We start from the raw sequence: 21,778 nt of genomic DNA, 5'->3' as shown, positions 1-21,778 counted from the left end.
CCGGCGTGATCTCGGTGTTGCTCGGTGTGGTTGGCAAGTGGGATGGTGAGGATTAAGCTTATCGTGAGATCGGCACCAGGGGCGCAGACCAAGTACCGGACCGTCGGTAGCGGATGCTTGGGTGGCAGGTCTGACGGCCTTCTTTAGCATCTCGTTTCGTTCGTATTCGCCCCTTTCTTGGAGCTGTGGGGATGGTCGAGGCCGAACCAAACTGGTGGCAGGTTACCAGGACGCCTGAATACTCCCCGCTCACGTAGTTTTGTCCTTGACAAGAATCCACTGGCTACACGAAAGTTGGTTTGCTCGTGATGTATGGGAGAAGCCGGATGTCACATGAGCGCGGCGGCGAAGTTCAGATGGCGGTTTGTGTAAGATGCAGGTCCCGGGAATGCTGGGTTACAGTCCAAGATGCGGCGGTTGAGATGGGTGGAGAAAGACGTCCTGTTTGGGAAGGTGTGAACAAGAAGACAGGAATTGCTTTCATTGCTGTAATGCCTACGCAGCTACCGACTCTGTGGTATCGAGCTGCCCGCCTCACTCCAGCCGTTCCGCCTGGCCGCTCAGCCTCTCCACCTCTGGACATCGGCAGCAGTGTGCCGTTGTGGCTTCCCTCTTGTATCTGCCGGCGCGGGAAGACGCGAGAGGCTGCTGTCAAAACGGCCACGATCTTGATCTCTTGACAGGAGGCTAGTTCTGCAGTTCCGAGCTTGTGGCGATCAACTCCCGGTTCAGATGGTTGGCGCTGCCCGCTTGTGGCGTCCAAGCTCGAGAAGATCTGGCCGAGTTGCGGCTCAACAACCAGCTGTCTGTCGGCTCCCCCTTTCGGGCACCAGCCGGGCGAGGACAGCACAGAACCTGTGCCGAGTGCTGTATGAACTGGCTCCGCAATATCGAGGGCTGCTCCTATCCCGGCCCTTGTTCCAGCTCTCTGTGAAGCTCCCAGCTGTTCAAATTTCCCGACAGCTTGCATCAAAGTATTGGGGATCACGTCTCGTTTTGGCTGTTGTGAATTTCGGTATTTCCCAGCCTATCAATCTCCCGCTCTTTTCCACACCCCGGGTTTGCGCTGTATTGGTGTGCGGGGGTTGGCCAAATAGCTCAGCGCACGGACCGCCTTGCTGCGGTGCGAGGTCCTGTTGCGGGGGAGGGCGTCGAAGGCCATCGTGGCTCTTCTTCATCTATGTGTGTGTGTGTGTGTGTGTGTGTGTGTGTGTGTGTGTGTGTGTGTCTGTGTGTGTGGCTTGGGTCCTTGTCGAAGAAAGCCAGACAGACGCCTTTCCGCAGCGGCCCTTCCCCGCCGCCTTTGTGTGCGCATTTGAGAAACCCAAGCGCCACTGTTTTCGAGCCTCATTCGACTTCGACGACACGCGACAGGATCTTCATACAAAGCAACGCTGTCTTTGCTAACGAGATCCTGTCTTGATGAGCTGGGGCCGGTCAAGGAATACGAGGTCGCACCCTGATTGGGCTCGACCCAGCCTCCCGAGATATAAACAAGCACATGGGCTACCCGTCGCTGGTCTCAACCGTTCCCATTGCTTGTCGCACGCCACATTTGCTATCAAAAAAAAAAAAATGCGTGGAGGTCGGTCAGTCTCAGCAACTGCACATTATGTGATTGTCTCCTCGATTTTGCAGCATGGGCCTGCTGTGCCAGGGGCAGGCACATCTGATCGTCAGCGGATGGATTGTCAGCCGCGGGCAGCCAGGACCTGCAGCAGCCAGAAAGTAGAACATTCCGTGCCTTTTCGACAAGTGAGGAAAGACGAAGACGCCATTCTACACGAAACGAAACAAACCAGAGGTGTACTGTAATGCTCATCATTGACCCCGCCGTGGTCGGTTCGTTTCTGCTGTAACATCGCCTGGGCTGCCCCCGCAAGCAAGTGCGCCGTCTGGTCGCATTGAGCAATCCCCGAGAGGATAGACGAGCAGCACATGCAATCCATACGATGTCTGTTCTGGTTCTGATTCTCCAAAACCTTGCTTGACGGTACTGTATTGCACTGGCGGCACTAGACCCGCTCCAGGGTGTGCCGTTACGTACCGCAGCCGATCATCTGTGGGAAAGCTGTAGCGGACGAGGTTCTAATGGGCGCCTGGCCTGTCCTAGTTCCTCATTAGATCTCGACAAAGCATGGCATCTTCAACATCTTCAGTGTCCTCGACACAGGTGACACAAAGAGAATGCTGTGTTACATCTCTGAAAGCAAAGGAGGCCGATCACACGAGAAGATCCTAATGGCAACAGCAAAAGTACGTTTCTGCTGGAGCCTCACTACGGTGGTTGTCTTGTCTAATAAACCACCCGCCATCAAAGAAATCTACAATGGTTGGTCACTGGAATCACAGTCTCGTCAAAAATTCCCGAATGGAGGAAAGGCTCGTCTCCGTGTCTCTCTTCATCTCCAAACCCCCGGGGCTGTTGGGGGTAAACCCAAAAACCAGGTGTCCAGGAACCAGGCGCATCGCCATTTTTGACCAGGGGAAGACGACGGTGTAGAGATGCTGACTTCAGACCGCAGCAGTATTTGATGGCGAACAACCACAGCCAAGAATGGCAAAAGAAGCATGGCGCAGGCATAGGCACAGTCAAAGTGATATAAGAACGCTGGCATTTCTCGTTACAAGGCACACACAGCAGACAAGATACTGTCATCTGTGGAAAACCGAGCGGAATGATGAGCGGGGAACGGCACAAGACAGCATCCTTTTCCCCCATCCCGTTCTGACGCATTCACGGCACGCAAAAGCCATACCCGCCAATCGCGGTACGGGTCGGGAGCGGTCAACCGACGGATTCGTCCATCTCGGCTCGCCCAAGGTCCTTGACAGGGACTCGCTCAGAGATAAAAAAAAACCAAAAAATTAGATATACATGCATATATACATACATATATACATACAGGTATACATACATATATACATACAGGTATACATACATATATACATACAGGTATACATACATCTATACATACATATACATACACATATACATACATATACATACATATATACATATATATACATACATTTATACATAAACATACATATATCCATGCATATATGTATGGATATATGGATGTATATATGTATGTATATATATAAAAAACAAAAATAAAAAACAAAATAAAAAAAAAGCGCGCTGGGTGGTCTGTTCACCATGCTACGGAGCCTTTTTTCTGTGAGGTTGCTTTCCGTGCGACAATGCCATATCATAGTACAACTGAATATGATGATCCCGTGCAGGCTGCAGAGGAACTAGTGGTTCCCAATACACCCGGCGACTGGGTTTCGATGGGGAAACGCCAGGGCGGATGCATGAGGGGATGCCCTGGTCAGTGGTATCCAAAGGCCAGCCAGCTCCTCAGCTGAAAAAAGCGATGGCTATGCAGGCAGGTCTTGGGGGAAGGACACCTGCGGCAGTGCCTTCAAGCGCTCTGCTTTGTGTTGACATGAGCGGTCCCCCAACAACACTAGCACAAGACGGGCTCGGAGCCTATTTTCCAACAAACAAAGATGGTGCGGCAAAGAAGAAACCCTGAGAGCCATCCCGAAAGAGCCAGGTGCCGGCCGCGTGTCCGATCTGTGTTTGAAACAACCAAATCGACTCGAATGGGTTTTGCAGATAGGAGAGCGCCACGCGCACGATGAGCGAGAAAATGGCTGCATCAGCCCAGCGCCAGTGCCGCTGGAAAGCTACGCTGAGCTAATTTACCCCTACCGCGATGTACATGCCGACATGCCTATCTCAGAGATGGTGGAAGGCGGCGATGTGGAAAAATGGCCGTTTCCCCCAATGCCGGGATAAGGGCACCTGGTCCCCGACATTGATCACGGCGAAACATTGGTGTCTTTGTACCCGCGGAAGACATCGGGAGAAGAGAAGCCAGTTCGCCAAACCCTCTGTTCGTTGGGGCCATCCAATGTCTTGCTCAGGCACTCACAGGCCTTGTTCAATGCCAAGAGGTCTAGATGGGCTGGCCAGCCCACGGCCCACACTGGCCACTCACACTCACCCAGCAGGGAACTTGGCCCACAGGGAAGCCCACGATGCTGGAAAGGGTCTAATCCGAATCGAGACGCGAGCATCTCGTCAAAGAGGGCCGCCAAGCATGGATAGGGAGACACCGGTGACCGGGGTGCGGGCTTGGGGACTTGTGCTTTGGGGAAAATCCAAGATGTCATCCCATTGCTCCATTTGCTCACCACCACCACTCACCAGCCAAGCTTCCCAACAGGCTTTGTCAGGTGGAACCGAATAGAGGGGACGAACTCGGCAAAGAAGCTATCGCTTTGACGTTTAGTAGGGCTAGCAGCACTTTCTGGTGAAAACAGCTTGTTTTTCTTGGGGACATGCCGCTATCCTTTGCTGTCGTCCGTGGCAGACCTGAATTGGGACCAAAAGAGCGGACCGCGATGCACCAGTCCACCTGTCATCCCTGGTGCGCATCAATCATGCTCTCTTTGACATGTGGCCAAGTCCACCTACTAGGCATGTCATAATTCGGAGCGCAGGGACCAGAGACAAAAACCGCGCAGCGGCAACTCAACATCAGCTGGTCGGGAGAGGGGGGAGCTTGAGCCCATTCTGGCAGCTGGTTGAGGTGAGTGAGGGCTTCGCCAGATAGCTAGATAGCCAGTTGGACAAGTCCGGACAGAGCACCCCCCCTCCATGCACGTACAGGACATGGAAAACTTCTCTCCCTGTTCCCTCTTGTTCTCTCTCTCTCTTTCTCTCTCTCTCTCTGTCTCTCTCTCTCTCTGTCTCTCTCTCTCTCTCCCACCCCCAGGTAAGGTGTAGCGTAGGGGGGCATGCGGCATGCATGCCGGAAGCATGGTGCACGGGTGGGAGGGACGAAAGGTGAGCGTGGGAGAGGCACAGCCAAAAAGTGAGGGATCTGACCTCCCTGTCAACGACCGTCTCTTGGTGCTCGCCTCCCGCGCACCAGGGTTCTAGCTTGCCAAGAACCGTACATGCTGAGTGTTCGACAGTGAGAAAGAACACACATATTGAACCCAGCATTACCAAGTCGAGTTCTGGTGGATATTCTCTCTCGGCCAGGCGTGGAAGAAACAAGCTGCCATACTTGCCCTCAACCTCTGCTTCTCCCTCACGCACCCCTCGTGTTTTCCCCCAGCCCTCAACGCATCATTTGAGCGAGTTGGTAAGAAGCAGCGTCAAAAGGTTTTGGATGTTGATGGAGCCCCGATCTTCAGGTCGGTTCGGACAGGCAAGCTATACCGCTTCTGGCTCCTCCTGCTGCGCTTGTCCACTGGGGTGTCGTTCAGCCTGGGTACAGTAGACACACGCCCAGCGTGGGTGGCCGTATTACGGCTCCCGTAACTGGGGGCGGCCATACGATACTTACAGTACACATCCATGTGTGTCGACATCAAGAAGAGTCGAGCCAGGGTCTCGGCACCAGGCTCGCAGACATTTTCCCAGCAAGCCGTGCCCTGTGCAGTCCCAGTCCCGCAGAGCTCTCCCAGCTGTGCATGCGGCAGGGCAGGGGGGGAGGGGGGTATGTCTTTCGTTAAGAAGTCTTGAATGTACCGGCCTTCCATACACTGCTGTCTTTTCCCCAGTGCCTGAGGGGAAAACACTGTTCAAGGTTGATACTCACGTCTTGAGGAGTCACGAAGGGGACCTGTTTGGGGTAGTTATTTCCTGCTTACTACACATCTATCACCGGCTCTGATATCAGCTCAACGTGGAAGCCGCAACGGAGGCAAGCCTGAGCACCGACCTCAAGCCTTGTCCCATCCCACGTCCATGTCTGTCTACCAACAACAACAACAACAACGACGACGACGACCACCACCATCACCACCACCGCTACCACCACCGCAGCAACAGGACTACCAGTTATACTTACGACAACCCAGAAGGCTCTGCTACATTGTACCTCTCTCTCCTCACACCTTCCACCTGCTAGCCCACTCAGCCAACAAGCGCCACAGCCTGGCCCTGAGACATCCGAGACCGTACACACGCGCTGTGCTGTGCCCATTCCTCCGGGAGCCTGCTGCTGTCATTGCATCGCAGAGTCCACAATACGCATTTTCAAGAGCACGCCAATTTCAAGTCTGTGCGAGTCCCAGGAGAAGGGTGTGGCACACTCATCTCACCAGCACATCCCCAGTTCGTGTCCTTTCAGCCCTCCCGCGCTAGACAGGCCGGCCTGGTTCGATCCCAAATCAAAAGACGCGCTTTTCCACCCCCATCTTTTGAAAGTACAAAGCACGAGGGAAAGGGCACCCACACATCCGCCCCTAACACCGGCACCCACCCCGCCAGCCCGCTTCCTCTCCCGTCCCAAGTCTCCAGCCTGTCGGTATACCCTCGTCCCCACTGCGTCAGACAACGGGTCCCTGATGAAGGACAACTACACGAGGGGAACCGCGCAAGAGTAGCAGCAACACGAGGCAGCAGTAACAGTCCAGCGCGGTTGGCTTGAGGTCGTCATTCTACCCATCTCCCAGATCCTGGACCTGGAGCTGGACCTGGAGCTGGACCTGGCCAGATTACCGACAGGGTCCCGAACCCGAAAACTACCAATTATTGGCAGTGTTCATACCGTGTATTTCGTACCGAACGCCCCTTCAGCATCGGCACTCCACCAGGCCTTGTCAACGACCTCCACGCATCAAAAGCTTAAGTACAAGAGGCTTTCATGCCCAGGTCACACGCATACTCGTCTTATCAGACTTTGTGGTGTTGAAGAACTTAGTTGCGCCCCCATCGAAACTTGATCTGCGCCATGTGCTAGGGCCGCCATCTTCTGGAAACCTTGCGAGCACTTGCTGTCACGTCGAACGGGTATAAAACTGATACGTGAGCCACGCCTCTCCATCTCACCGCCATCAAGCCATCGATCTTCCACCACATCTTGTAGCCTCCGGTGGCTACCTCCTCTCTCTTGTCTGTGACGACGGTTTCCGCCAAACCAAGGGCAGCAAAGCAGCTTGATCAGTTAAGCATGCCTCCGCCACCACTACCGCCACCACCACCACCAGCACCACCACCGCCAAGGATGTCGCATCCTGAGTCTGGCGACGAAGAGGACTCCCTGTCCCCTCCTCCGAACAATGCAGCAAGGAGAGAGGGAGCGCCAAATCTACCGTCAGTCAGTGGGATGTATTCTCACTCAGATCTATCAAGTACGCGAGACCCTAGACAGGCTTCTACAGCCATGACCCATCCAAGTGACCACAGTGATGATGGCCAAAGGGCGCTGCCGTTTTCTGAGCTGGCCCCTCGGAAGGCGTTCTCGGCGGCGCCCTCGGCCTCTTCTCCTCCCTCCTCTTCCCCTTATCCTTCTAGCCATACCAACATCACAATTGCCAGTAGAACAAGTATTCTGACTCCCACATCAGGGGCAGCAGTGGCGGACGGGACTAGCCCATCATCAGGAATCAACGGCAGCAGTTCGCAGCAATCACCGGCCGGCGGTTCGTCTTTTTACGGCCACGGAAGCTGGCCTACGCCGGTGGCCCCGGGCAGCTACGGTTATTCGGGCAACAATTCCACCTCCGGGGCCTTCCAACGACCTATTCCCTTCAATTTTACCTCCCCACTCCCACAGTATCACGGGCGAACCTCATCATCCCCAGCTAACGGCGGGGCCTTGCCGAGCGTCTCAGCATACCAAGGTCATCCGCCGTTCTCCAGTTCAGCAGGCGGCGGTGGTGGTGGCGGCAGTGGTGTGAACGGAGGCGGGGGGCTAGGAACCAACGGTGCTGGCGGAAACAACGCTGGTGTGAATGGGAGTGCTGGCTCTTTGGTTCTTTACGGTTCAAGCATGCCTTCCCACTCCCAGGAGTCACCATCACCGTCGGTTCTTGCTTTGCCCGATCTCGCAGGTCAGGGCCAGGCAGCACCTCAGTCGTCGACGAATCGAGGTTCACCGCCGGTCGGGTCAGAGTACCGTTCACCTTCGGCGTCTTACTACCCAACAGCGTCGTCGCCGCAGCAAGGGACGTTCCCTTATGCCTCCCAGCCCGGACCATCCCCGAACGCCACGGGTGGGCCTCTCCCTGGGAGAAACCCCCTAGGTCCTCTGATGCCAGGGATGCATTCTCCGATATATGCCGGATCCCATCGGCCTCATCACCAGCCCCCAGCCACGTATCCTCCGTACCCAAGCATGCAGGGCTCGATGATGACCAATTTGCATCAGCCAAACCAGCCCATGGTGGTGTATGGTCATGTTTCTCATCCGTATCCCATTCACAACTACGCGGGATACCACCACCCGCAACCGCCGCTGCAAGATCGTCCTTTCAAGTGTGATCAGTGCAACCATAGCTTCAACAGAAACCATGACCTCAAGAGGCATTCAAGGATACACTTGGCCGTCAAGCCTTTTCCATGTGATAACTGCGAAAGGACCTTCTCGAGGAAGGATGCACTCAAGGTATGTGTTCGACGGTTTTTTTTTTGGTTGTCTATCAGCTACATGTGCTGACTTTGTTTCCAGCGGCATATGTTGGTCAAGGGATGCCTGTCCAAGGACAAAGGCAAGGGTAAGGGCAGAGACAGGGACAAGGACAAGGACAGGGACAATGCCGCGGCTCCCAGAAATGCAAACGCTCAAGGCGAGAGCCCACCTACGAGTGACGGGGATTCCTCTAGCCCGACGGCTTTGAGGAAGAGGCAGTAGGAATGTGTTCTTGACAGGGACATCAATCCTGACGCGTCCGGACGGTGTCGAAGACGATGGCAGATGTCGATCACGACCAACGACTGTGCGGGTATACCTTGATGATGCTGCGGGGAAGTCGATGACAGGATTCAACAAGGAAGGCGAGGGAAGGGAAAGAAGGGAAAAGGAAAAAAAGAAGAAAAAAAAGGGGGGGAAGACCATGAACACAGGGAACAAGGTCTGGTCCTGTTTTGGGGGAACATTGCCGCTTCGCTTCGTCTTTGTTTATATTTTTGACTTTGCACACAACACCATCTCCTGCAAGCGCGGAGGCTGGAGCTTGGGTGCTGGAGTTTGGGTACTGGGGCCAGCTGAATTGGGAGTTATTGGGTTTCCTACTGTCAAGATCATCACATGACCAAAGGGGGCTGGCTATTTTTTGGAGGGGGGAGCAAACTGGACAGCGTTTGGCTCTGTTTTCAAGCTTGATACCCATACCCGTCTTTCCGTTTGTCTATTTTTTTCTGCTTCACTTTTGTATTGTTGGACACAAGACGGGTACACTTTTTTCCATCTCTTTTTTGCACACAGCTCCTCGTCTCCGGGGAAAGCTATTGGAGTTGGGACATTTGGGCCAGGGCAAAGGGCGCACACACCCGACCACGAGGGCAAAAGTTAGGAAGACACAAGCTCTTGTTTGGGCAGGGGTTCGGCAGGATTGGTTTTTGGTTTTATCTCTGGTTCCCCTGGGAAACAAGGGGAAAGGGTTGGGTGCTAGAGGTTCCTGCTTTGCTTGGCTGTTTTATATATCTTGAGACGTATTTGTTTGTGGGAATGGCTTTTTTTTTTATTTTTTTTTAATTAAAAAAATGGGAGTGGTGGATGGGTCGACTGATAGCGTTTTTGACCCAATAAGCAGCGGTCGTATTCGGAATATTTTTACGAAAATCGTCACGACAATCGACGATGTCATTGCGATGGGCAGGCCGGCCAGATGAGGGACGATTCTGGGATGGGGTGGGGAATTGACTTGGTACTGTTTGGACGGTATTGTTTTTGTTTTCAAGTGAGGGTATAATGTAAATCAAGAAAGAAACAGGAAAAGAGAAAAAAAAACCCTCCATGGGACAATCCCCGGCAAACAAGATGAGCTTGACAGTGGCTCTGTCCACTGGAAAACAAGAGCAAAAGAAAAGCTTGGTCAAGAGAGGGGGTAGATTGTATATACCTGTTTTCTTTTTGGGTTTTTTTTTCTCTTCTTTTTCGAAAGGCTTTCTAGGGCTTATAACCCCTCCTCTTTTTCCAATGTGGAAATGGTGAGCGAAGGAGGGAGAGAGAGAGAGAGAGTTATTAATCCAAAAAAAATTAATTCTTGAGCGGGGATGGAAATTGGACGAGTGTCCACCTCCTCCTCTTGATAATTGAATCATCTTACGAAGTATTTTCTGACCATGTGAATACGTATTTGTGTGCTTTGGGTGACTATCATCACTTGCCATCCAGACAAACCTTTCAACAAGGTAGGCACTGAGAAGAACAAAACTCTCCCCCACGAGGCAAGCCGCTCTCCAGCATACACACACACACACACACACACACACACACACACCAATGGCAAATCTCATTACCAAATAGGATCCCCTCAACCAACTTCAACTTCGAAACCCACCATGGATGTTGTATAACCATCCAATTCTACCCATCCCCTCCCAGTCGAGTATGTGGAAGACACCCCCAGATCCGATCAAGATAACGACTTGCTCGGTCCGGAACAAAGCAGCCCGGGGCGTTCTTCGGTTCGCTGTTTGCTTGCTACTTACGTACATACCTGATCATCATCATCGAGGAAGAAGAAGAAAAAAGAAACATTGGCAGAGACAAACTGTCACATTTCGGATACATACTGGTAAAGACCATGCACTTCCAACCAAACACTCCCCTCCACGCTTCAAGTGTGTGTATGAAAGCAACGCACGAAATGTGCAAACGCGGCAAGTGCCTTGCTGTCTGCATGTTATGTATGTATCTCGGAAGCTTGGCAAGAGGAGACGGGATGGGTTCGATTGGTCTGATCGGTGTGTTGGCTAAGCTAACCAACACTCTCTTCCTGATCTCGATCACGGGTCATGAGGGAACACAAAAGTCGCCCCTATCTTTTCCAAGTAGTAGTGTGTCTATTTGATTGACCCTGTCTTACGAAAGCTCAAGAGTCGGAATCCAAGGTGTAGGACAAGAGGATTAGGTACTCGCCGGTCTGACCCTCCTTCACCGGTCCAACACACACTCATCACAGACATGGATGCCCACACTTCCCCCAACTGCCTCCTCCCGAATATCTCTTGCGCCGAGAACCACAGGAGAAGTCGGATGGGGGGGGCCTGGTGTGGATGGGCAGAGCTGGATTGCACCATGCACACACCTTCCGTTGTGGTCCTCCTCCAATGCAAGAACGACACACTCTCACAATCGCTCTGCAACCGAATCCCTGATCCGGCCGGGCGAGGGGTCGGCGTAAGTTTGGGGGTGAGCTTACCGTTTCCATATTTTCTTTCGTTCGTTTTTCTTTTTCCTCGTCGTTCACTTCATTACGAAAGAGCCTTGCCATATGTATCATCAAGCAATAAGCAGGGGGTGTTTTGGGCCTGGTTTTGACTGTGCAGTGCGGCTGAACAGCCGAATGCTTGCCAAAGACGGATTGGTTCTCGAGTTGCCTTGTTGCAATTCCCAGTCGCGGTGGGAGCTTACTGTACCCAACTGAAGCCTTCGCCTCCTGGCAGGAAGTATCGAGTGATGCGGGTACATACGTATTAGCGCCTGTGTCGTGTGTGTCGAGGCAGAGAGGCGTCCGGAGTTCAACACCACTTGAGAACTGTGAGGCGCCTAGGGCAAAATGTGCCGCCCATGAACAGCAGCATGCAGGGTTTCCACCGGGCTCAAGGGTGGTAGCCATGGCGTCCTGGGCGGCTCGCGATTCAGCCTGGCCCAGATCAGGAAATAACAGGCTAGAGTGGTCAAGACATCGTCAGCTGATCTCGGCAATGAATGGTATTCGTTCTGGTGTGCAATAAAATAACATGGTCGGATGAGTGCAAAGGCTGGACAAGGTAAGGACATAACTGTTATTACCTCCCAGCTTCACGGCCGATCCATGACTCCTTCCCAGCGTTTTGGAGGCCGAAGTCGTGGGGTGACAAGTGCCGTGTACCAATCATGAATTGCCTCATGCTCTTTGCCGTCTGACAACACGGTACGACAGACTATTTGGTATTCACGCTGCCCGCCGCGTGCCTTCGCTACCTCAGCCACCTTTCTCGCCTGTGAATCGGGTTGTGAGTGAGAGGAGAGGAAGGGATGCAGCCCTGACCGCCCATCCCCCAAGCCTACCCACCGATTCGGGGTCCAACATTGCAGGGTGTGGTTACCTCATGAACACAGCAGGATACCGGTCTCGTCCGGGAGAAGGGGTAGATGTAAAGGTTGTGCTTTTCGGTGGCAATGCCAAGGCTCGAGTATTGTTACGCGCCCAAAGGTATGATATCGGGGACTGGAGGTCCATAATCAAATTGCACCTTGAATCTCTAGGTAGTCCCGTAGCCTAAGCGCTGTGGGTTTAGAAATAAGATCGAGTAAGCCACCATTGACTCAAGCCAAGAGATCCCTGTATGCCTCCTCTTCTCCAATGCCGGGTGCTTTGGAGGTGTGGCTGCGGGCAAAACGCCAGATCGACAGGAGGCTGAAGGGGGAGCTTAGCCTAACCAGATTGAGATGAAAGGTGAGGCTGAGACACTCAAAGTGATAGCTCTCTTTGCACGGCAGAGACGTCATCTCGATCAAGATAAATCTGTATCTGTAAGTAAAGAGAACCCTATCACCCGTGCGTGTGCTCGAGGTCCTGGGGCTTACATCGAGTTTCTCAACACTGGCTCCATCGATCATGTATCGCCAGCATTTTCTCCTCCCCGAGGCTACAATTGCTGGATACTAGGCCTTGAAGAAACACAGTAGAGAGGGCACATCTGTGGCAGGGGACCGTCTCCTCTATATTGGTCTGTCTCGGGATTTTAGGTGCAGCTCATCAGGCATGAGGATGATGAGCGCCTTCCAAAGGGTCTTGACCCTACGGAGAAATTGGACCTGGCCATGAGACCGTCGTACGTGAGTTGTCTGACACAACTTCGGAGGAAGATGAGCCAGACGGTGTTCATCTGGCATCCGAACCCGCATTCATACCTGATAGTACTAACCAGGTCCGGCTTGGCCTCCAGGGCTGCGTTGAATGCGGTAGCACCAGGTGGGATTTCTGATGACAAAAGAAAGTATCGAAAACGGCAAAGAACATCGATGTGATGGTTCTGCAGATTATGACCTTGGGGCTAACCGTGTGATGCAGGGTGGGATGTCGTCAAAATAGACTCGACTGGGACCATGTCTCCGGGACAGGCTCGATGCAACTGCAGCTGTCGGCTTGTCCAACGTAATATGTCTCCGGCCGCGCGCCGGCGATGGGCGATCAGATTTCCGGGTTTGGCGGGTAAACGGATGGTCGCTGTCGGTCGGTCGTGGAGAGACGCATTGCTGCAGCCCAGGGCCAAAGGAGGTGTGGTTTGTTGGGGGATGTCTTGGGTGATCATGTTCTCGGTCTGACCAAACAGGACCTGTTGCCCTCTCCTCCGGGACTCGCTTGCACCTTCCCAACATTCACCAGTGCTGCAATGACTCGATCAAGTGCCGAGTGGAATGACTCACAGCATTGTGTCAACTCACAGATTTGACCAGAGGTGGAAGGAAGCTGCGACGATGTCTGGAATATGCAGGCAAAGGAGCGGAGTCTTGTCCGGTCGTAACGTTACGTCCCAAGGCAAGCACAGCCGGCAGGAGCACTTTACCTCAGCAGCCTACCACTTGCCAGATCTGGACTGATACATCGCCTCGTTCAATCAGATCATCTTCTCGAATCCCAAGACTGCGATGATTAACAGAGATAACGTCCGGGGTGAGCCTAATGACCCAGTTAGGCCTGAGATACCTGGTACCTCCACATTTACCTTTGGTTTGATTGTTGCCGAGTACTTGTTCATCCCATGTCGGACTGAAATGGCACAGCATTCTCTCTTACAGCAGATGCTCACAATGGCGCTCTGATAAAAGGGTGGATATCTATTCGGTAGAGCGACCGGCCTTTTCCGGGACCAAGGTCTCGTGTATCTTGATGGTGTCTCCTATTCCCCAACGTTGATGACAAGCATGATGTCGAGGGCAGTGATGAATACTGGAAGAATCTCGTTTCCATTCATGAATGGTAAGATAATATTCGACTTGTTTCTTCTAAAGGTTGAATATCAAAAGTTTACTTGCCGTTGGTGTCGTGGACATGGCCCCCTGGTCAGCCATCTGCGCTCCCGCCCCCACATTTCAACTGACCCCTGTCACTGCATCAACCCCCACATTTGAGCATGTTTCTTCCAAATCCAGACACCCAGATCACCATGGCATGGCGGAACATAAACCTCCCTCGCCGCTCCATGCGTGATCCTCTCTCCCATACACGTTTCATCCTCTGACAAGACAACAACTTGCTCATGTTGTTCTTCTCACTGCGTACTGCAAAGGCGATAAATATATCACTCACCGCTTTCTCCGCCAGCCGTCCCGTCCTTACCATTCAATTCAAGAGAAAGAATTCACCACGCACTATACCCCACGCGACGGCTAAACGGATACAACAAATACATCAGGGCAGCGCTCTCCGATCTGGCATCACAAGAATCGCGGATCTCCTCTTTATCATCTTGCAACCTCGGGTCAGCCACATCACGCAATTGAGTCAGCAGCGTGACAAGCAACAACACCCCCTGAGATTCACCACCACTTAAACTCCAATTGAGGTCCTCAGAGTCTCTCGCCCATCCAATATCAACACAATGGACCCATTACTCTACGCCCGCCACGGCGCCGAATCTCACTCGGGCCACACCACCACCAACACCGCCGCCGCATCGACAAGCCCAGATGGCTCGATGGGCATGGACACGCACATGTCCATGATGGCCATCTTCCAAAACTCCATGTCCACCTCCCTGTTCTCGACGAAATGGACACCGACCAACGCCGGCGCCTACGCAGGCACATGCATCTTTCTCATTATTCTTGCCGTCATCTTCAGGGGGCTGCTAGCGTTCAAGTCATGGCAGGAGCTGAGGTGGTTGGATAAGGAGATGAACAGGCGGTATGTCGTGGTCAATGGAAAAGCGCCACTGGCAGAGAATCTCAGCAGGGATTCGCTAGGCAAGGCGGCGGTGCTGAGCGAGAACGGGGTGGAGGAGAACGTGGTTGTTGTGCAGAGGAGGACAGGGAGCCATGCGAGGCCGTGGAGGTTGAGTGTTGATCCGGTGAGGGCAGCGATTGATACCGTCGTGGCGGGCGTGGGTTATTTACTGTGAGTCATCACTATGACTAGATGTCACGGAGGGCGATGCTAACAAATCGATATAGGATGTTGGCTGTGATGTCGATGAACGTGGGGTATTTCTTGTCCGTGTTGGGAGGCACATTCTTGGGTAGTCTGCTCGTGGGCAGATTTATTTCTTCTACGGAACACTAACATGGGGCATTTGGGTACGGAGTTTATGAGCGTGTTGGAATTGGTATTTGGGTGTATATTCTTCTACTTTAACTCGGATGAGAACATCAGGTAAATGGCATGGCAAGGGAATGGATCCTGGCGCAGATGAAACAGCATTCCACATCTGAAGCATGGAAAAGTGCCATGGACAAGCACCAGAATCAACAACAATGCCATTGTCACGACACTTTCTGTGATGGATGTTGTAACCCCCCCCTTTTCATCTGATCACCATAGCGCCCCCCCTGGTGAGGTCTCCGCATTAGCTTTGGAATCTTGCTCAAACCTGCGCAACGCGCGCTGACAGGTTGTGCTTGCTGACGGCAGGTTTCCCCACAGTTTTGGACGTAATGCCAAGGACGCTGCTATTTTTATCGAGCTTGCGACAGGTACCTTCGTACCTGTTGCGACTGCATCATGATGTTGTTGATGGCTTGAGCATGATAACTTAGCAGCCTGATAACAGGGTAGAATCGTGAGATGATTTGGACTCGACTATATTGTCACTCGGTTCCAACGTTAAACCCATGATCATCTAATAGTGCGGGCAAGAAAGAGAGGAATATTCTAAATACTATTCAGGTGGTTTTTTTTTTTTTTTTTTTTTTTTTAATTTATTTATCCAAAAAAATGTCAGTCATGGTCTATAGTGTTGAAATCAAGAATTGACGATGCAGTCCCACAAGTCGCAGATCGCAAGAAATGTTGCAAGCCCGAGTCCCAAAGTCACAAAACAAGAGTGGCTTGAAAGGGCTTCCAGCCCAATTTTTCCATTGTCATCTGATTCAAACAGAAAAAAGCGCCGTCTGAGCTGCTCCTGGAGGTTTTCAAGAACAACAAGTTTTGCTGACAGCCGTGAAGAGATAAAAGAGAACTGCCCGTCAGGATTCACAACGAGCTATGCCTGCGTACCTCGGAGTAAGGAGAACACCCTAAGCAGGGGAGATGGGATGCTAAGAGATGGATATCTACACTGAAGTTGGAGATCGGATAAACGATGAATAACTGTTTAGTTCTTATGGGTTGAGCGAGGATGATTTTGGACAACGCCCAAAGTGCTCGGTCATTAAGAAAAAGAAAGCAGGTCCTCTGTGGGCGAGCATTGTACAACTGACATATTGGACAAAATATACTTTTCAAGCATCACACAGCCTATATAATGGTGCTCTGTTAAGTTGGTTGAGATGATGTTGTGTGGAAATTTACGGTGGTTTGTTGAGTGCCGGCAGCTTTGTTGATTGTGCCCTAGGGCGATTACTACTTACTTTCTCGATGGACTCCTCGGTGTGGTGTGCTGGTGTGAGAAATAGGACGCGAAAAAGCCATATTTTGGCTTGCAGCTTGTGGTCGCCCTCACTGCATGCGTGGTTGTTGTCCTTATAGTTGCTCCAGCAGTAACATGCCGACGTCTATCTCTCACACAACTTTGGCAAGCATTCAGCCAAAGCCCCCTTTGTGGGATGCCGAGATAGGGTTGATACCCTGGTAAAATATCACCATCCAACATGTGCAAAAATAAATCTCCAATTGACAGTGTCCCGGTCCTGGAAAGCGGGAAGTGGTACCCTCCTCCTCCTCCATCACCTCCCGTCAAGCGTCATTCTTGCCAACCCCGCCACTACCTTAGCACCATGAAGCCAAGCGGAGCGTTCCTGAACTATTCCCTCCCAAGTAAAGCGCAAACTGCTTTCCCTAAAGTCAATTTTTTTTTTTTTTTGAAAAAAAAAAAACCATTGTTTGCTGGGACGAAGAAGAAAACCTTAAAAGTGTCTTTGGGGATGGCTTGTCCCAATCGGGTCAGGTGTGAGGGTGCGTGTAAGTGCGTGTAAGTCAACCTTCTGCTTTCGGCGATGGCTGTGGACCACTACTCCTTTCGCGCTGCCTTCCGACATCTCACCAATCCTCAACGACGATCACAGGGGTAAAAGTTTTGGTGTAAACTGACCCCAAAAGCCAGTTAACTACCTTTCTACCCCCACTAGGTAGTCGGGAGTTGAGGTTGGTCGGATATGTTGGGCTTAAAAGAAACCTGATGCGTTTCCTGAGCATCTAGAAACCACCATGGTCTGCTATTATCTTCAGGGTTAACTACCGACATAACGGATAGATGAGATTGCTCTGGATTTGAACTTGCAGTTTTTAGTGCCCTGGAACTCTGAAGAAAAGAGTTGAGCTTCTAGCATGCGCTTGATCGACAGTGTCCTGGTATGGAGGTCGTCGACGAAAACGGCACCCATCCCCGCCTTGCCTCACAGCCCGAGCAGCAGACCACCACACAAGAAAAAAAAAGAAAAAAAAAAGAAAAAAAAAAAGGGCAAGTCCTTCATCGGTCAACCACCTCATCATACAAGGGCCATACCAGTCCCCCACCCTCAAGCAGCTCTCTTTCTTCTTCCCCCGAGGGCAGCGCGTCATCGCCACACCCAGGCGGCTCTGTGGATACATTACATGCGCCTATAAAACCTGAACGGGACTTGCCGACCGACTCGACGCAGGCACCCGACCGGCAGGCATTGAGCCCAAGAATAAAACCGGGCAGCAAGTCCGTGTCCGTGAGTAGGTGATCGATTAATTGAACGCCCGGTCCGGTTAGGATCATATCATTGTTAAAAAAAAAAAGGTCAAAAAGGGATTAGCCAGGTTCCATGTAAGCCGGCTGTACTCTCCTTCCCAGTTGGGCCAACATCATCTCATTAACCTTATCCTCATGTTAATCCGGGAACGGTCTCAAGAAACACACGTAGCAACGCTGCCAGCAGGATTGTGAACTCGATATATTTCAGGGTTAAAACTTTGTGCTATATCATACAGGTATAGATACTCACTTTCTTCCGACGCCGTCCCCAGAGGTGTCCCCCTCCCCCTCCCCCTCCCCCTTCCCCCCAGGCCTTCCCCCTTCCTCCCAGCGCAGCAGAAATTACATGAGAAACAACCGCCTCTCCCTCATCCACCAAGCTGTCCGCGTCTCTATTTTGGGGAGAAATAGCATCATAAAGAGCAAGCGACCCGCAACAAAAAGGTCCAAGCCAAGTGATCAGTCAAAATCGCTAAACAGAGGTCTGGAAAATGAAAAGACGATTTTGCACCTGAGGTGTGAAATCGCTGTTCTTATGCTGGCCGAACCGTTCCCAATTCCTTCAGATCATAAGCCTTTTCTGCTCATATGTCGTGCTCCAAGTACGTTGCGTGTCCACCCAACCCTTCGCCAAAAAAGAACCAGAAAGAGTCTCAAGAACGACGGCAAACCACCAGGCAGAACTTGACAAGGCAAGTTGCCTTGAAAAAAAAAAATAGAAAACCAAGCCGACGCCGCCATGCGCAGACCCAACCTCCCAGGATCCCGAGTGCCAAAGACATTTTCGGTCTATAATCCCTTGCCCGCCACGCTTTTCTCTCGAACCCACCACCTTTAAAGCGCCACGCACACAGCACAAAGGGTCTGGGTCTGTCAGGCGAAACCAGAACCCAAATGTGTTCAAAAACCAAGAGCTGACCGCACCGATATCTGGACGGGTTGAGCGCACCAGATGTCCAACAAAAACAACCAGGGGGAGGTGGTGTCAGCAGAAACGAAATCCCGGCAAAACACCGCCGAAAAGCAAGAGGTATAAAATACGGAAGTAGGTAATGGACATGCCCCAATCAAACGCCGAACCAGATAATCCTCGTCAAATGTGTGGCCTCATCGTGATGATGTCGAATGTGAAACTGGACGTTTACACAGGTGCATTAATTGCTGGGTATTGAGATACGTAAGGTAAAGTCATGACAAAACTCGGCCGGGACGGTTATGACTGGTGACCAGCGTGCTGTTGCAGACCGGATTGCGGCATGTATTGGCCGCCGCGCTGTTGGCTCACGTAGTTCTGATAGGCCATCGCGCTGGGATCCATCCCACCAACGGGCATGTAGTTGGGAGGCATGGCGTGAGGCTGCTGCATTCCAGGTCGTCCCTGCTGAGGAGGAAGATGACTGCTGGGCGGCTCCTCGGGGGAGTCGACGGCATTAGCTTCGTCGACACCATTCTCAGCGCTGCTAGAAGGCTCTGGCGCGTTCAAGCAGGCCTACAACAGCATGTCAGCAAAGATCCATGGCCATGATGCGACAGTTCACGCGACACGTGCATCCTGCCCGGCTCCCAAGCTCATGTCTTACCTGGATCAGATTCTTGCCCTCAGACTTGGTAACCAGAGGCTGGAGCTTCGGCGTCGTGAATGTGTAGACGAGGCCAGTTTCGGACACGACGAGGAGGAGCACCTGGGTGCCTGTCAAGACTGACAACTCGTAGGCCTGATATACACAGCAGTTCGGATCAGCGATTGATCGATCGTGGAGAAAAGACGCGTTGTTGCAAGGAGCGCGCTGCTCTGTCCAAACATGCGAACGAACGTACCTTCTTCATGATACCAGCCTTGCGCTTGGAAAATGTGATATGGCGGCGCGACTTGTCGCTGATGAACTTGATCTCAATCTTGCGACGCTCACGGCCGCCCTTCTCGTCGTCGTCATCGTCGTCGTCGGCAGTGCTAGGTCGGGCGCGCTTGATGCCACGAGACTCCCCGGCGACCGAGTTTCCATTGCCGACCGAGTGCACGTCGTCGAGCTCGGTTGGGGTGGTTTGGTCGTGCTGGTCAGTGATGTCGGCCATTTTTACCGTTCAGGTATCACGAGATACAAAAAAGGCAAAATGGTGGAGATGCTGTTTTGAGCGGTATGCCGATGGCCTAGACTTGATCTGGCGTTCGAGCGGAGAGGTCGCCTTTTTGTCGCAGAAACCTGGTTGGGCGCTGCACTGTAGTCGAGGCTGGTCCGGCGGAAGGAAGCGAGGAATCACGTTTAATTTTTATTTGTTGGCTTTGTCTGGCAGGCTGACCCAGGCAGGCAGTTCGCGCGTGTGGCATGCACCGGACGGAGCAACTCGACACACAGAATCGGATCGGTTTTTTGAAGAGCGATTTGGGAACTGGCAGGCTGGGAGTTAAAAGAGAACACAAAAACGGATCAATCAAAAGAAGCCGCGATGCAGATTGACTGAATTGACCGCGTCAAATACGTTTTTGGACTGCTGGCTCCCTGTCCAGAAACAAGCATCAAATGTAAGTAGGCGCACCTGGACTGAACGGGTTTGGTGACAGCGGAATGATTGAAAAGAGGATAGCGAGTTGGTGGCACGCAGCCTGCGGGCCATATGAACAGACCAGACAGTTAAAAAAACGAAGGCGGGGGGGTGGGGTGGCGGTCCTCGAGTGCACGGTGTGAGTGTGGGAACGCGAGAGGGAAGGGGGCTGTCCCGAGGCCTTGCCCAAGGGAGGAAAGGGCGCTAGCTGGGTAGCGGCATCCATTGGGGGCAACACCCACCTGCAGGAGGCTGCAGCAGCAAGTTTGAACTTCACACTTTGACGGGAGGAGAGAAGGCTGCAAGAACACCGTGGCTGCATCTCTGACACTGCCGCTTCTGACCTGTGGTGAGTTACCTCTCTTATCACGAGTTTATCTCCATGCCTATGAAGCTCTCTTGGTCTCTTAATAGGTACCGTCGCAGTCCTGGTTGGAGCTGAGTTTGAGCTTGAATGCAACTGCTGCACCAGAAAGCTGATTTCCGTTCGCGGAAGGGCACGGCTCAAGGAGAGCTCCAGCTGGCATCAGGTGACTAGTGATTGGTTGGTGACAGGCCTGTCCGCTCCACAACTGCCCTGTCAGGGTTCCGTCAGCACAGTGCGCCGTCTGGAAGGGAGACTGGGCGGCCAGGTAGCCACAGTTCGCTTGCGGAGAGATGCACTGTGGTAATCAAGCGATCCCCATCCCCCATCCCTCGGCCCTCGAGACCCCGGTTCAAGCAGACCCGACCAGATCAGACCAAACAAGTGCGAGAGGGACAAATAACGTTGGCGAAGAGACAGACCACCGAGTGCTCTGTGCCACCGGGCCTGTTCGCTGGGGCAATGGTCAATGCAGTCTGACAAGCGTGTGGGGGGGACTGAAGGCCTCGACGGCTTCCATGTTGACTTTCCATCTAAAACCCCCAGGCCCAGGCCCAGGCCGCTGTCATCTGTCATCCTCTCGGCCATTTTATCAGGGCTGATCTCTGGAGAAGAGACGGAGGATGAAGACGGTGTTGCGGCCTTTCTCTCCACGGGGGAATATCCGATACCCACAGGCCTGGAGACACGATGGATCACTGTTTGTGATTCAACGGCAAGCGAAGGTGCCCTAGGCCGGCCAAGTGATGCTGGCGGCGAGGGACCGCTATTATTTCTTGCGCGTAACACTTCCGGCAGGGCACTTGCATCTGACATTGTAAATTTCAATGGGCTGTGTGAACCAGCACGGGAGGCGGTTCGCCGAGGATGCCCGTGGGTGTGGGGTCGACAATGGTCTTCTTTGACGCCGCAACTCCGCAGTACCAGTCCGCGTCGCCCGTCAGCCAGCACAGAGCGGCTTTCCTCTGGCTTCCTCACGCTTCACGCGTCCCTCCCTACCCCCTCTCGCCGCGAGCCTTCCGGTGCAG

General features: G+C 52.7%; 4 protein-coding genes across 4 annotated transcripts; 2 read left to right on the top strand and 2 right to left on the bottom strand.

Annotated features, from left to right (window-relative positions):
* Window positions 1–396: 396 nt before the first annotated feature.
* QC763_119305 (uncharacterized protein) lies at window positions 397–583 on the bottom strand (the record flags this gene model as incomplete). The annotated part of the gene is made up of 2 exons (XM_062908516.1): window positions 397–441; window positions 497–583. The coding sequence occupies 2 exons, from the start codon at window positions 581–583 to the stop codon at window positions 397–399; spliced, it is 132 nt and encodes a 43-aa protein (XP_062771624.1).
* Window positions 584–7,037: 6,454 nt separating this feature from the next.
* On the top strand, window positions 7,038–8,666 carry QC763_119300 (uncharacterized protein; the record flags this gene model as incomplete). The annotated part of the gene is made up of 3 exons (XM_062908515.1): window positions 7,038–7,164; window positions 7,387–8,420; window positions 8,484–8,666. 3 exons carry the CDS (start codon window positions 7,038–7,040, stop codon window positions 8,664–8,666), a joined length of 1,344 nt encoding a protein of 447 aa, XP_062771623.1.
* Window positions 8,667–13,979: 5,313 nt separating this feature from the next.
* On the top strand, window positions 13,980–15,456 carry QC763_119290 (uncharacterized protein). Its single transcript, XM_062908514.1, has 2 exons — window positions 13,980–15,084; window positions 15,141–15,456. The coding sequence occupies exons 1-2, from the start codon at window positions 14,570–14,572 to the stop codon at window positions 15,247–15,249; spliced, it is 624 nt and encodes a 207-aa protein (XP_062771622.1). The 5' UTR covers window positions 13,980–14,569; the 3' UTR covers window positions 15,250–15,456.
* Window positions 15,457–17,620: 2,164 nt separating this feature from the next.
* MCM1 (transcription factor of the MADS box) lies at window positions 17,621–20,658 on the bottom strand. The gene is given in 6 exon segments (XM_062908513.1): window positions 17,621–18,038; window positions 18,096–18,401; window positions 18,412–19,334; window positions 19,426–19,560; window positions 19,664–20,343; window positions 20,629–20,658. The coding sequence occupies 3 exon segments, from the start codon at window positions 19,916–19,918 to the stop codon at window positions 19,059–19,061; spliced, it is 666 nt and encodes a 221-aa protein (XP_062771621.1). The 5' UTR covers window positions 19,919–20,343; window positions 20,629–20,658; the 3' UTR covers window positions 17,621–18,038; window positions 18,096–18,401; window positions 18,412–19,058.
* Between the last annotated feature and the right edge of the window lie 1,120 nt (window positions 20,659–21,778).

Source organism: Podospora pseudopauciseta, chromosome 1 (assembly GCF_035222475.1).
Source record: "Podospora pseudopauciseta strain CBS 411.78 chromosome 1, whole genome shotgun sequence".
NCBI classification, from domain to species: domain Eukaryota; kingdom Fungi; phylum Ascomycota; class Sordariomycetes; order Sordariales; family Podosporaceae; genus Podospora; species Podospora pseudopauciseta.
The sequence above is the reverse complement of the archived record's forward strand: the minus strand, read 5'-3'. Positions and strand labels throughout refer to the sequence as shown.